At 32.1% G+C, this 13,860-nt stretch overlaps 1 protein-coding gene across 1 annotated transcript; it reads right to left on the bottom strand.

Moving 5' to 3' along the window:
- Positions 1-1,231: 1,231 nt before the first annotated feature.
- On the bottom strand, positions 1,232-7,404 carry LOC122582917. The gene is made up of 3 exons (XM_043755381.1): positions 4,862-7,404; positions 3,583-4,135; positions 1,232-1,237 (listed from the first exon to the last, which is right to left on the bottom strand). The coding sequence occupies exons 1-3, from the start codon at positions 7,402-7,404 to the stop codon at positions 1,232-1,234; spliced, it is 3,102 nt and encodes a 1,033-aa protein (XP_043611316.1).
- Between the last annotated feature and the right edge of the window lie 6,456 nt (positions 7,405-13,860).

The raw sequence follows: 13,860 nt of genomic DNA, 5'->3' as shown, positions 1-13,860 counted from the left end.
CTGTATCTTAAAGAGATTGTAGCTAAACACGGCGTCCCCGTGTCGATCATTAGTGATAGGGATAGTCGATTTACCTCAGGATTTTGGAGATCATTACAACGAGCCTTGGGAACGCGAATTGATATGAGCACAGCTTATCACCCGCAGTCAGACGGACAGAGTGAGAGAACGATTCAGACACTAGAAAGCATGCTTAGAGCCTGTGTCATAGACTTTGGAGGAAGTTGGGATACTCATGTCCCACTAGTCGAATTTTTGTATAACAACAGCTATCACGCCAGTATTGGTTGTCTGCCTTATGAGGTGTTATATGGAAGGAAATGTCGATCCCCGCTCACATGGCACGAAGTAGGAGACATGCAACTAATAGGTCCAGAGATCATCCTCGAAACTACTGAAAGAGTTGCTCAAATCAAGGAGAATCTTCTGAAAGCAAGAGACAGACAAAAGAAATATGCAGATAACCGAAGGAAACCTTTAGAGTTTCAGGTTGGTGATCGAGTAATGCTTAAAGTTTCGCCATGGAAGGGCGTAGTCAGATTCATAAAGAGAGGAAAATTAGCTCCAAGATATGTTGGACCGTTTGAGATCGTAGAATGCATTGGTGCAGTAGCTTACCGTTTGAAACTTCCCCAGGAACTAAGTAACGTACACGATGTCTTCCACGTATCGAACCTTAAGAAGTGCCTAGCCGATGAAACGACATATGTTCCTTTGAACGAGATACGAGTAGACAGTAACCTAAGCTTCAAGGAAGAACCCGTAGAAATTCTAGAACGAGTAGTCAAAAAGGTCAAGAGACATAAGTATACTATTGTGAAAGTTCGTTGGAACTCCCGTAGAGGCCCAGAATTCACTTGGGAACGAGAAGATCAGATGAAGCTTAAGTATCCGCACCTATTCGCTTAACGTATTATCCCAATCTAGCAAGTAAACTTAAGGACTTAGCTTCTAACTTGATACTTGATGCTTACTATGCAATATGATATTTGAAAACCCAATGTGAAACATGCTACTTGTTACTTTTGGTGCAGTCACATACTTAGAACTAAACGTGCGATCTAATGCTTGTAAACTCAGTGTGCAAACGAAACATGAAACATGATGTATAATTCGAATTTCGGGACGAAATTCCTTTAAGTGGGGGAGAATGTAACGACCGCTTTAGAAATAATTTAAATAAATTCATGATATGTTCTAATTTCAAATATGTATTCACATGAAGGGCAATTCAATCCTAAATTGTAAAATTATAAGACGAGCATAAGAGTTAATACGATAAAATACCGAATTCCGTGTCGTAAACGACCGTATTTAAGAAGTTCTAGTCCGGAAATGTTTCACAAAAGGTCCCTACATTTATAAGGTTTAGTTAATATGGGAAGACTATAAATACTTGCGACCACCATTTTCTTTCTTTCATCTTCTCCATCTTCCTCACTCTCTCTAAAACACACACTCACAACCACCATTTTCACACACAACATCCATCTTATGATTTTGGGTTGTTAAACCAAAATTTCTCATACTTTTAGCTTCCTTGTGATAATCAAAACATATTTCTAGCATCAATTTTCAGGTAACAACAACAACTTTTGAGATTTTTATCAAAATAAAAGTATGTTTTTTTTTTTTTTTAAGTTTATGTTCTTGATGATTTGGTCCATTTTTGATGTAATAATCATGTTAAAAGTAATGGGTTTGTGCCTAAAAGTGTTTAGTAACCTTTTCGTGATCAAATTTGGGTCGTAAACATGTTTTAATCTTCAAAACTCCCTTTTCGCTAAGTCAGTCCCAAATTCGTTCGAAGAACCCCTAAAACGAACTTAGACCTTCAAAAACGAATTTAGACCTCCAAAAACGAATTTAGGTCTTCAAAAACGAAGTTAAGCTTCAAAACAAACTTTATCTTCGTTCAGTTATACCTTAAGAACTTTATCTTCGTTCAGTTATACCTTAAGAACTTTATCTTCGTTCAGTTATACCTTAAGAACTTTATCTTCGTTCAGTTATACCTTAAGAACTTTATCTTCGTTCCGTTATACCTTAAGAACTTTATCTTCGTTCAGTTATACCTTAAGAACTTTATCTTCGTTCAGTTATACCTTGAGAACTTTATCTTCGTTCAGTTATACCTTAAGAACTTTATCTTCGTTCAGCTATACCTTAAGAACTTTATCTTCGTTCAGTTATACCTTAAGAACTTTATCTTCGTTAAGTTAGACCTTAAGAACTTTATCTTTTTTCAGTTATACCCTAAGAACTTTATCTTCGTTCAGTTATACCTTAAGAACTTTATCTTCGTTCAGTTATACCTTAAGAACTTTATCTTCGTTCAGTTATAATCAGATTCTATACTTAGTCATATTCCAAGTCTTTCATGTACAAGGAAACCCTAATTAAGGTATAATTAAGACATATTCCATCTTGACCATCAAAATACGAGTCCTACAACTAATCAAATTGAAATTCTAAAAGTTAAGATTCATTACTAAAGGCACAAACAAACTTATATGCGAGTTCAAAGACGCTCATTTTCGAGTCTAGTTTATGTAAAACACTTTTGAGTTAAAATGTTCAAGAATCTTTAAGGGACCAAATCATCAGTGCATCAAGGACACTCAGTGAATAAATAATCACAAGAACTAATACATGTATCCATCTATGCTCAATGGTTTGTGATTAGGTTGACATCAAGACATACTTGGATTCGAATAGATATACCTTACTATATCTGTGCTCATACTCATTGCTTGTAGAACTACGCTTGTAGCAGATCACGGTGAGTCTTCGTAGCCCCTTTTTACTTATGCTTTGGGGTGAAAGGAATAGAAACGTGGTTTTCATATATGCCGTAACTTCTTTCTTTGGTTATTCGATGGCTATTTGACTACTTTATGATAACGATACATACTAGCCATGTCATGATGATGACTGTAAGTGCACGATTGATATACTAGCCAGGTCATGACGATGACCATAAGTGCACGATATACATACTAGCCAGGTCGACTGTAAGTGCACGATTATACTCTACTCATACTTATGTAACATGAACATGTCATGCCACTTCATACCAACTATTCGCGTATTCTCATTTAACGGCATAAAACTATTTACTCAAACGATGAATGTATCAAGAGATTATTTAAGGAAACTATTATGATTCAAACGAGATTTCAAGCAAACATATATGTTCTCAAACCTACGAACTCACCAACCTTTGTGTTGACTCCTTTAAGTATTCCTTTCAAGTAATCAAGCAAATCGTGGCTAGGATTGGTAGCATGGGACTTGTAGCAGACTTCAGGCTTAGGATTTGGAGTTTTGCTTGCATTCTTATGTGATAGATAGCAATATGCCTAACTGTTTCCCCTGCGTGGGAACTTATCTTACTATTTGTTTGGATGATGTAGAACTCATGTTTGACATTTATGTTTGGGAACTATGATTTGTGATTTGAACTATGTAAGCGACTATTTAAGTTTAATCTATGCACTCATTTAACTTTTCCTATGTAATATCCATGTGCGCGTGTGCTTTATCTTACATCCCGAGTTTTCCGCCTAGTCGGGGTGTTACATTATTGTCTATCTCATTCTTGTCAAGTTCATCTAGAATTGAATCCGAATCAAAATCTTCCATATCGTTATCAGAATCATCTATCTCATCATTAATAAAAACATTTACAGTATCATGAGAACGCCCACCACCAACATTTTGAACCGTTTCTCCTGGAATGTCTTCACGAAGAAGGTTGACATCTTCTAACAAATTGTGTGCATTATTGTCTTCTGGAATATCCCATAGGTGTCTGTGGTTAATCCTTTCAATCACTTTCCATTGTGAATTTGGTTTAAGTGGGTCATTGACATAAAATACTTGTTTGGCTTGATTTGCTAAAATGAAAGGATCTTCCTTATAAACATGTCGAGAGGTGTTTATGCTTATGAAATGAGGTTCATATACCACATGCTTTCTTTTACGATCATTGTCAAACCATGTGCATTTGAATAATATAACACGATAATCTTTTATAAATGACAATTCAGTTACCTCATCAATATATCCATAATAGTCGTCTTCAATATCATTATAAACTCCTTGGACAATAACTCCAGAATTTTGTGTCCGCCTGCAGTCATCTATCGACTTAACTATATATTTAACTCCGTTCACTATGTATCCCTTGTAACATGAAACTCGGTGATCTGAAAGGCAAGACACAACATATAACTCCTCATTAATTTGGGATGGATCTAGGTTATACACCTCGTTAGCCTGATATCAAATTTGTAACATGGTGAAAGTAATTCATGTATGTATATGATTAGAATGTAAACAATAATAGGTAAACAATGATATAATATATACAAACATACAAGTAGACATATATCAACTAACAAATTAAATTTACGAATTCTGATATATAATATTAGTATATTGCTATACAAATCACAAAGTAAGTCAAAATAATAGTGAGTGTCATTGGTACCCGTTTTGTAAACCAACCCGGGAATGTCGCTTGTTGCATCTTGGAAAAATCTGACAATTCAGGATGTTGACTTTGTAGTGAATGTAAGTGTTCTCTGCCAAATGAATATAAACTATAAGGGAAATGATTAATCCTTCTAATTCATAATTCTAAAAATCATCCTAATTCATAGGATGAACACATGTGGAAATTGAAGGGGTAAGATTAGGAAGGGATTAACTGAAATCCACTTGTCACATTCATATGATTTTAGGAGGATTTTTATGTTAATGTTTAGGAGGATTAATCATTTTCAAAACTATAAATTTATTGACAAATGAACTTTAACACCAACTATCAACTGCAAATGATTAGAAAAATACTTACTCCAAGTACGGTTGAATTTCTTCACAATTGTTGTAGACAAACCATGTTGCTTTTTTCAAAAGATCACCAGGAAGGACACGAACTTCTTTCTTCCCAACCCCTCGGCCATTTAATCTAAAAATATCCAATGCAAAGCTTTGACTACCGTTATTTGTTTTGTCATCATTCTTGCCATGTCTGTCCAACTTCGATTCAACACCTTTTAAATATTGTGAACAAAAGGTCATAGCTTCTTCAACAACATAACCTTTTGCAATCGACCCTTCGAGTTTAGCTTTATTTCTAACATATTTCTTTAAATGACCAAGGTATCTTTCGATTGGATACATCCACCTTGATTGCACAGGTCCTCCTAAAATTGCCTCTTGAGGAAAATGCACACACAGGTGCACCATAATTGTAAAAAAAGATGGAGGAAATATTCTTTCAAGCTTGCATAAAATGTTAACTATCTCTTTCTGCAGCGCTTCCAACTCTGACACATACAAGGTCGGTTCAGTAAGTTTCTTAAAAAAGCGAGACAATTCTATTAGTGCATCCCGAATCTGTTTTGTCATAAAAGGACGAATTGCAATAGGAATCATGCATTGTAGTAAAATGTGGCAATCATGTGATTTAAGCCCTTGTATCCTTCCTTGGTCAACAATCACATTTTTTTCTAAATTTCCTGCAAATCCATCTTGAAAACGCACAGACTTGACTAGATTACAAAATTGTTTTCTTTCTTCTCGAAATAAAACATACGAAGCATGTGGTTTAAGCAGGCGATCATTCTTTCTTACTAAGTGAAGCTCTTTACGTATATTCATATCTTCCAAATCCATTCGAGCTTTGTATGTATTTTTCGTCTTTCCATCTATGTCTAATAGTGTTCCTAACACGTTTTCACACACATTCTTTTCAACATGCATCACATCAATGTTGTGACGGATCAACAACTTAGACCAATACGGGAGTTCGAAAAAGATACTTTTCTTTGACCAATTCAAATCCCCTGTGTTCCGTTTTCTTTTTGTTCCTACATGAGCAGGATGTTTACCATGTTGATGTATGCTGATATGTTCCAACTGTCGTAAGCAATCATCTCCGCTGATAGGTTTAGGTGCAAGCCTAGTCTCTATCTTCCCGTTAAAGTCTCGTGCATTCCTCCATGAGTGATTCTCTTGAAGAAATCGCCTATGACCCATATATGCTATTTTATCTCGTATACCTATACTGCAGGCATCATCGTTACATACTGGACATGCCTTGTATCCACTTGTGGTCCATCCAGACAGATAACCATACGCAGGAAAATCATTGATTGTCCATAGAAGTACGGCATGCATGTTGAATGTCTGTTTTGATTCACAATCATATGTTTCAACACCGTTATCCCATAAAAGTTTCAATTCATCAATGAGTGGCCGCAAAAATACATCAATATGCTTTCCTGGTGAATCGCGTCCAGGAATTAACAATGTCAACATAAATGAAGCATCTACCATAGACTTCCAAGGAGGCATGTTGTATGGTACGATCACAACAGACCACATACTATATGAAAGACTCATTGCCCCTAAAGGATTGAAACCATCACTCGCAAGCCCCAAACGAACATTTCGAGGATCATTTGCAAAATCAGGAAATAATTTATCAAAGTGTTTCCATGCCATTCCGTCAGCCGGATGCCTAAGAACCCCCTTCTCTTTGGTTCTGTTTTGGTGGTGCCACAGCATGTCCTTAGAAGTGTGCCTTGATGCATATAAACGCTTAAGTCTACTTGTGATGGGAAAGTAACGCAAGACTTTTACTGGTTTCTTCTTCCCATTACTCTTTTCTTCATAACGGCTAGTGTTGCAATGTGGACAACTTTGTAAGTCTTTATTTTCTTCCCAAAATAATGCACAATCATATTTGCAAGCATGGATAGATTGGTATCCTAGTCCAAGAGTACATAAATACTTTTTTGCTTGATAATGATTTTTTGGAAAGTTTGCATCCTTGAAAGCTCGGCTAAATAAATCCAAAATCCTATCCATTGTCACATTAGTCATGTTACATGTTACCTTTACATTCATGAACTCCAATAAAAATCCCAGTACGGAAAACTCACATTCCGGGTATAGACGCTTCTCCATATCGACAAATAACTTTTCCACATTTGGATTCTGGTGTTGTTCAGCATCTTCCATAATGTTTTCAGCTATGTTTTCACCGCCTGTTGGAAACGCATCATCAAGTAACTCTCTTTCACCGTCATCATTTGATTCACTTTCAGTTTGTTCAAACTCACTTTCTGATATGTCTGATTCATAACCAGGTAAATGTTCACCGTGATATAGCCATACGTCGTATGTTGGATCAAAACCATTATGAATTATATGAGTAGCAACAACTGAAGGAACATGTCTTCTAGCATTTACACACTCTTTACATGGACAATGCATATTTCCTTGACTATCAATGTATCTTTCACCCATTTCTGCAAAAGCTAGTGCTCCATTGATGAACCTTCGATCAAACTTATTAGTGATTTTAGTCCAGCTCTTGTCCAAATTCATTAAGAATCTTGGTAACATAAAAAGATGCTATTTTAAGATATTTAACCACATACATTATTGTATCATTTACTAGTGATACCTAAAAGTTTTGTATAAGTTATTCCAAAATTATTCAAATTCCCTAATGCAAACTGGTCTAATCGGTTTTGTGGTGATTGAGCCTAATAATGTGAGACAAGATGTGCAAAACAATGCCGAGCTCACTCCAATACAGAAAGAAACAATCACATAAAAAATGACAACAATACACAAATCATTTGTTAAACTTCAACTACATTACTAATAAGCATTCTATTGCATAGTTCTGTCCATCTAAGGCAAGTAATCTTATTCATACTTAATTACTATTGCAAAGATAACCATCTCTATCTCTAATTTTAGACATATTTATATATTTATACATATACATAAATATATGTATTTGTAACAAATTAATAATTGCTAAGACTCAGTTCACATAGCACGCTTATTGATGAATAAATTATAACTACAATAGTAAAACTTACAATGGATGTATGTCCCTGTAAGGTGTTAATGGGCCGACTTTGAGAAGTGATGTAGATGAGGTTTCTTTTACGATAGCAGGAGCAGGGAAACAGGGGTTTGCGAATAATTGAAGAAGATGCACATGGTTGAGTTTTAGGTGAGAAAAGATTAATTCAGAAGTCTCACATGTACTTATTATTATGGTTATTATATTATTGTTATTATATTATGGTTATTATTATTATTATTATTATTTTATTACGATACTTTAATTATAATACAATACAATATCATACACATTATCTCTTTAATAAATGATAGTTTTATAGGTTAACTATAAATCGTTATATCTATGTAAATCATATTGTTTTTTATTATTTTTCCAATCTTCCTTTTGTATTTAAAGAGATAGTTAAGATTTTATCTGACATTTTCTAACTAAACATATGTCTAAGTGTTTTCTAATAATAAATTAATGAGGTAAAATTGTTTTATTGGTGTTCATATAAGATACTACATTATATTCAACGTAATACATGGCTAGACATATATATAATTTTTTTTAGAATGGCATAAAATTTTATTGCTAAAAGATTGACTAACATGGTGCTAGTGATCCAAGAAGTTCAAATACAGATACAAGAGAAAGAGGCTAACACCAAATAAAGTAACAAAATAACGAAACAAAACCATGGAGTGGAAACACCCATAGTACAACTTGAACCAACAAAAAACCAAGTCATGCCCGCTGAAGGAAGGGATTCGAAACCCAATCGGGCCAAGGAACTCTATGTTTCTTCCCCCTGTTAGTTATCCATAAAAACGAAGTAGCCACCAAGTCATTTTGATAAATTATAAATAAAAAATATGACATATAGATTAATAAAAATATATATTGTTTATTTTATTTTATATTTGTACCATTTTACTAACTTAACAAGTATAAATAAAAGATGTAATAAAAATAATGATACTGTCATTTCTATATTTTTAATGATTTCATTATTCTAGACACCCTATACATATCACGAATATTTTGTTTTAATATCATAAGATATTAACAATGTACAATTCAATACTTATAAGAGTTATAACTCTAATCAATATTTATTACGTTATATAAAAAAAAATATAAAGTCGTAAATTAAAATAACAACAAATAAAATAATCAAAAAGTGATTTTAAAAAAAAATATATATATAAATTTAGGAATTATTTTTCATAATTATATCATTATATAGTAGATAATTACATTCCATAGTTAATGACTTTGAATTTATTAAATTACAATTAAAGTTAAAAAACTTATAAAAGGTATAAGACATTAGCACTTTGATCCAATGACTCTAATTAAAAGTTAAACTTTATCCAATAGTTCAAACTTTTCTATTATGTAATTAAGGTTCCCTTTTATATATATCAATAACCGAAATATAATCTGAATTATTAAGTTTTCATTTTAGCTAATAATTGTCATAACTAGATGTAAATATCAATATTACATGTTAATTTATTGTCGTTTAAAATTAATTTACTATTTTTATTAATAAATTTATATATATATATATTAAAACTTTGATTTTATATATAGAAATATTTGTTTAACATGTTTTGTTTTTCTTAAAAAATTCAGAAAACAATAATTGTTCAATTATTTTTAAAATTCTAATTAATTACATACTATTAGGATATATAACTATTACTATAGTAGTTATATATTATCTATTATTTCTAATTTTATTATATTAAAATTATTGATTAAAAAGTGTAATACATTTTAAATGGTTTATGTTTACTTGATTAATATTAAATGGTTTATTTTTACCTAATTGGTACATTTTATTCGTAAATCATGTATTTATCATAACATCGATCGGTGATCGAGTAAAAGATAACAGGGTTGTCATTCGACTTTATGGAGCATGTTCTACACGTTCTCATAAATATAAACAATATTACCAATAAACTAAAAAAGGATTGAGATGTGCTTAAAACAACATGTGGCGTAATCCTTGATCGACACATGTTCTTTTAATTTATTTATTTAATTAAATTAGTTTTTTTAGTTATATATAAATTTAATTTTCTTATTAGATCTAGAATTAAAATTTAACTCTTTGCTTATATAGATACAAAACACATTATAAACTTATTTGATTTATCGTTTTATCATTAATAAATTTTTTTCTTTCTCAAATTTTCAACTTCTATTTCTTATATTACGTATAATGATATGTTATTAAATGAAGACTTAAAAAATTTGAGTTTACGATTCGAAATCACAAGGCTATTTGTCGTCATCCACTATGCTTACAAGTTCCGATTTTAATGTGATTGAAAAAATTAAAGGTAAATCCAAAACTTTAACTAAACATATATTATATCTATCATTACTGTTGATTATAATTTAGCTTCAATGATCGGTTTACTTTAATCACAATTTATTTCATACTCACCGATTTATTCGACCTGTCGTCTGCCAACTCGCCAATACATATGCATGGGGTTGGCACGGTTGACACGGATTGGGTAGAATACCAATTGTAATTTTTAGATTTCATTACACTTATCAACTAACTATAGGTAATTTCTTTTTATTTTATTTTTACGATTTTATAAAATGATTAAAAATTAAATATAAGTTAAAATTTTGTGTTGATTAATTAAATAAAAACTATAGAATGATTATTCATTTATTCTAGATAAGCAAAAAAAGTGCTCCGTTCATCATCAGTAACCCCCATATATAAAAATATAATAATAAGACCGTATACTATTATCTATCTTTAAAAAAATTATTCAGAGGCATATCCAAAGCTAAGTACGATTTACTTTTCTATGAACACCAAGTCAGAAAAAATTGAGAGGGAACCCTAAAAAATTGAGAGGGAAAAACAAGAGGGAATCCTAAAAATTGAAAGATCTCAATCAATTAGCATCGATGGATTTCGGGATTTCCTCTTTTATCTCGGTAATTCACCTAGAAAAACCCTTGATTTGCTATTTTATTTCACCATAATTCATCCTTCAACCAATTTTCTTTCAACCGCTATTCAGAATCTATTTGAAGATTAAGGTAGTTACTTTTCACTTTTACAACAATTTTATTGTGTTTAATTTGTTATTGTGTCTATTTTGGTTTATGATCGATCTACGCTGTTACTATTACTGCTATGCTTTTTGCCATACGGCAGATTAAAAACCTATGTATGATTTTATTTATATTACTCTTGTTATGATGATAATAGTAATCATTAAAAAGCTATGACTCACAGTTATAACTCACAAATATTTAGTTGATTAAAAAGCTTGTTATGATTTTATTTTAATTACTCTTGTCATGACAAGAATGTGGATTTTTACTTCATTATGTATTTGTGTAAAATGGAATACATGTCCTTACTAGTTGCACATGTTTTATGAGTACACAGACTCAAAGAATAAAATGAATCTGGGCTACTATATATGATTTGATGTTACCCTTAGAATGAAAATTGTTCGACATATGGTCAAAAATGAAATTTAAGAGGGTAAATCTATATATCAAACTGTGATCATGTAGAATGATACCTCTGGTTTGTGAGTAAGGATTTCGTTGCAGATCTTTTTCATCTATTGTCACAATGCATGGCCCTATTATTGTTGTTTACTAATTATTTATTTTTAGTTGAGATATAAACAGCAGAATGTGGATATTTATGGTGCTTATGATGGTTACGCCTCTTACAAGAAAGAGACCTCAAGCAGACTGCCCCATTCTTGATGGAAGCCCAGTAGCAAAAAAACCCGCTCGTAAGCGCATTACCCGTTTGTCAAAGACTACACCTAGTGGTAAGGTTCCTTTTTCTTTTTTCTAAATTCTTTTAATTAGTTGTATTACTTTTATTATAACATTTGACTAGTCGGTGTAAGTATTTAAAGTCAATCTTTTTGTCAGTCCAATATCTTCTTGTTTTTTTTGACTTAATTATTCTAGTAATATGAAAGCTTTGGAGTGAAGAAGATATGTAGCTTTTATTTTCAATTCTATTTTCCGTTCCATCATTTTAAAAACCAAGTTCTACCAACATCTTAATGGGTGGACTGGTAGTCTACCAAAAAAGTCAAGTTATTGTTATCATTGATCTTAATATTGGCTTTTTTTGTTTCTTTTTTTTTTTAAATTTGTTGATTACTAGAAACTGGAATGTTTAATTTTCATCATAGTTGCTTAGGTTTTCATAGTTTCAATTAAACTTGCATGCTATATATTGTCAGGAACTCTAGTCGATCTTTGTTTTTAAATTTAGATTCACTCTATTTACAGAATCATGTATGCAGTTCATAAGAACATAGATGGAAAATGCAATTAGTATATCTTACTCGTCCACCACATTCTAATAGGTTTACGAGTTTAATTTTATACATGTAAATTTCTATAAGGATCTACCGTCTTACAGATTTTCTCTTTGGCTATTTCAATTAGTTTCTATAGAAGCACCTATTTCTCGTACTGTTATTGCTGAAGACCCACTGGTCGGAGAAGCAAGCAATGCGGAGTCTGCCCCTAATGAAGAACCAAATAATGATCGAGTCGCACCTTAACAGTCAAATGTACAAGAAGTTGCTAGTCAACCTCCTGAAGAATCTATTAATGCACCCAAAAAACGCAAGCAAAATACAAACAAAAAGTTAATAAAGACTTTAGGTTGTTTGCCTAATGGTACCAAAGTTTCCTTGGAAATGGCTAAAGGCACAAAGGCCTTTGTTGGGCCCTCAGCAACAAAATTTGCGACTGAATGTGGAATTATTATTCGTAATGTTTGTTCAATGGAGTATCATAGATGGGACTCAATTCCGGAAGATCACAAAACTTTGATGTATGAAAAATTACAAGTAAGTTGTTTATATTTTCAATTTGAATGTAAAGTTTTATATTTTGTTACTCGTTGCAATTTCAGTTCTACTACTAAGATATGTATGAAATCCAGGGGAAGTTCGAGTTGTTACGAACAGATTTGAAATTTATGGACTATGTGGATACTCGACTACGTGAACATTGGAAACGCTACCGAGGTGAGTTGAGTAGGCACTGGAAGACTATTGAAGGGAAAAGCAATCCTGAATTGGCAAAAAAACAAATTAAACCTGGTTGTCATCCAGATAACTGGAATCACATGTGCAAATATTGGGAGCTGGAAAAAACCCGGTGAGTGTGCTAACTTTATTTTACAAATCTAAATACATATGCGTTAACTTTTTTTTTTCTTTATTTTTCATTTTACAAACCATGATACATTTTCATATTTTGATTTTCTAGAATTATAGTAATAAGATGGAAGGTAATAGACAAAAAAAAGTTAATATAAGAAGGGGGGGCTCTCGTTCGATAGCCAATCTTGTACACTCAATGGTAAGGTCTACACTTTTCATTGAACCAATTTACTATCATTTAAATTGTACATGTTTGTGCCTACATGAAAAAGTGTATTGCTTGTTTGTGTTGTCTTTTGAAATTTGCTATTAATTCATATTGGTACTTTTTTTCGGGCTTAGTCTGTTCGGGTGAAGTTTAGTTTGCCAGTAATGTAATGAACAATGTCGGCTCTTCAATAAAATGGGGTTACGCATGCGCCTAAGGCCCCCATTTGTTCAAGGCCCCTAAATTTTAGGTTAATTGGGTTTTTTTTACAGAAATTAATCTGCTAATAATAATCTGTTTTTATAGTCATCGATGATTTATATAAATTTTACCTTAAATTTATTTGGTATTGCAAGTATTCAAGATAAACACTTTTCTGTGATTTTTATTAATTTTAACTTTTATTTGATTTTTATTATTAATCTTTTAGTTTTGATACAATGTTAGTACTGTTTTGATTCATTATAACTTGTATAGTATTGCTGTTAGAAATCCAAAAATAGTGATACATTGTAATTTAAGTTATGGACTTACTTGTAGTTAAGTCATAAGTTGATGATTTCTAAGGT

Source organism: Erigeron canadensis, chromosome 1, assembly GCF_010389155.1.
Source record: "Erigeron canadensis isolate Cc75 chromosome 1, C_canadensis_v1, whole genome shotgun sequence".
In the NCBI taxonomy this organism is placed as follows: Eukaryota; Viridiplantae; Streptophyta; class Magnoliopsida; order Asterales; family Asteraceae; genus Erigeron; species Erigeron canadensis.
This window is presented reverse-complemented; position numbering and strand designations above follow the sequence as displayed.

What these genes read in the sequence shown, in the direction of transcription:
- LOC122582917 (XM_043755381.1), bottom strand. Translation starts at nt 7,404, where the DNA reads ATGAATTTGGACAAGAGCTGGACTAAAATCACTAATAAGTTTGATCGA. An exon ending in GAAATTCAACCGTACTTGGA is followed by an intron (nt 4,136 to 4,861) that starts GTAAGTATTTTT and finishes AGATGACTGCAG; the next exon opens with GCGGACACAAAATTCTGGAG.